We start from the raw sequence: 2283 nt of genomic DNA on the forward strand, positions 1-2283 counted from the left end.
TTGTAAATGGATGATCTTCTGGACCTCCTGATTACATATATGGGTACATGGATCAAAATGAGATAATGATGAAACTTTTCACACAATTTCTCTTTTGATTTCCTTTTTCTCTCCCCCTAATTATGGGAAATTTATTTCATCAAACCGACAATAAATAAATAAATCTCCAGTAAATAGTTCAAGATAGCGAATAATAGAGAGTGATTCAAACCCAACATATATTCCTAACCTTCTCTGAGGGCCCATCTTATTGTGTTATGGTGGTGCTACTGGCACATATATAGTACATCCGAAAATTCGTAGATGGGCAATATTTGGTTCATGACCAAAAACTAATTGTGACGGAGAATATTTATTATAATGTATCGGTCTGAGACGTATAAGTGATGTTGCATGCAAGATAGCATGGCCCCAAACAGTAGTGGACAATTTTGTTTTCATAAGTAGTGGTCTTGCTATCAATTGCAGGCATTTAATAAATGACTCTTCAAGGCCATTTTGAGTATGAACATAAGCTATAGGATGTTCAACTTTTATCCCAAATGATAGACAATAATCATCAAAAACTTGAGATGAGAATTCTCCAGCATTATCAAGGCGAATAGCCTTTATAGGATAATCTGGGAATTGTACCCGTAATCGAATTATTTGGGCTAATAGCTTTGCAAACACCGGGTTGCGAGATGATAGTAGGCACACATGAGACCATTTTGAAGATGCATCTATTAGGACCATAAAATATCTAAACATCCCACTTGGTGGGTGAATAGGTCCACATATATTCCCATTTATATGTTCTAAAAAGGTAGAGAATTCAATGCCAACCTTCATTAGTGATGGTCTAGTGATCATTTTTGCCTTGATAATAAGCATCACAAGAAAATTCATCATTTGTAAGAATCTTCAGGTTCTTTAATTGATGCCCACTTGAATTTTCAGTGATTCGTCTCATCATTATTGATCCAGGATGGCCCAAACGGCCATGCAAAAGCACAAAAATATTTGAATCAGTAAACTTCTGATTTACGATAGAGTGTGCTTCAACTGTACTAATCTTTGAATAGTATAAGCCAAAAGATAAAGTTGGTAACTTTTCTACAATGCACTTCTAGCAAGAAATATTATTTGTAATACAAAGATATTCCACGTTCATTTCATCTATCGTCTCAACATGATACCCATTTTCGGCGGATATCTGTAAAACTCAACAAGTTTCTTCGGGACTTGGAGGAGAATAATGCATTGTCTATAATAAGTTTTGTTTCCTTAGACAGAAATATAGTGGCTCTTCCGGAGCCTTCAATCAAACTTATATTACCAGAAATTGTTGAAACATTTGCTTTTTCTTATGCAAATAAGAAAAGTATTTCTAATCTTTGAATATGGCATGAGTTGTTCCACTATCAATTACACAAATATCTTCATGATTGGTCTTTGATCCAAACATAATTTGAGGATTATCCATATTCTTCAAAATAATATAAACAAAACAAATATGATATTAAACTTCATTATCAAAGCACAACTTTTATTTATGTACAACAATTACATAACCATACTATCTACTACAATCAACAAAAATTAAAATATTTATATTTCTACATATTCATCACCGATCACATGACTTGTTTCTCCTTCCGGGAGTATAAAGTAACAGCTACATCCAAATGCATGAAGTCTAAATTATCTTCAAAAATAAAATTTGCTTCAACATTTTTCTCTGTCTTCTTTAGGGAGGCTTGATAAAGCTCAACTAGGTGCTTTAGCATACGGAAAGTACGTGACCAGTGCCCTTTTCCTCCACATCTATAGCAACCATTTTCTGCATTTGTTGCTTGCACCATTTCATGCTTTTGTTCCTTCCTTTTCAATTGCTGGTGGTGAGGAGAGTTCTTTGGTGCATTATTATTATCATGATTAGAGTTTCTTCCCCGACCACGGCCATGACCACGACTGGGGCCACGACCTGTTCCACGCTTAACTTGGTGGAAGTTCGTCTCATTCACTTCAGGGAATGGATAAGAACCAGTAGATCGACTTTCATGGTTTTTCATTAATATCTCATTATGTTGCTCGACTATAAGAAAATGTGAGATAAGTTCAGAATATTTTTTGAATCTCATCTCTCGATATTGCTGCTGCACGAGCATATTCGAGGCATGAAAAGTGGTGAAAGTTTTCTCCAACATATCATGATCAATAATATTATCACCACATAATTTTAATTGGGAAATAATTCCAAACATAGCAGAATTACACTCACTGATAGATTTAAAATCTTGT

General features: G+C 34.6%; 1 protein-coding gene across 1 annotated transcript; it reads right to left on the reverse strand.

Annotated features, from left to right (window-relative positions):
- Nucleotides 1-1616: 1616 nt before the first annotated feature.
- Nucleotides 1617-2054, reverse strand: LOC138908962 (uncharacterized). The gene has a single exon (XM_070199824.1). It carries the CDS (start codon nucleotides 2052-2054, stop codon nucleotides 1617-1619), a length of 438 nt encoding a protein of 145 aa, XP_070055925.1.
- Nucleotides 2055-2283: the final 229 nt, after the last annotated feature.

This window comes from Nicotiana tomentosiformis, chromosome 1, assembly GCF_000390325.3.
Source record: "Nicotiana tomentosiformis chromosome 1, ASM39032v3, whole genome shotgun sequence".
NCBI classification, from domain to species: Eukaryota; Viridiplantae; Streptophyta; class Magnoliopsida; order Solanales; family Solanaceae; genus Nicotiana; species Nicotiana tomentosiformis.

Bases quoted from the DNA above. Each gene is read 5' to 3' on its own strand.
- LOC138908962 (XM_070199824.1), bottom strand. From the start codon at position 2,054: ATGAAAAACCATGAAAGTCGATCTACTGGTTCTTATCCATTCCCTGAA.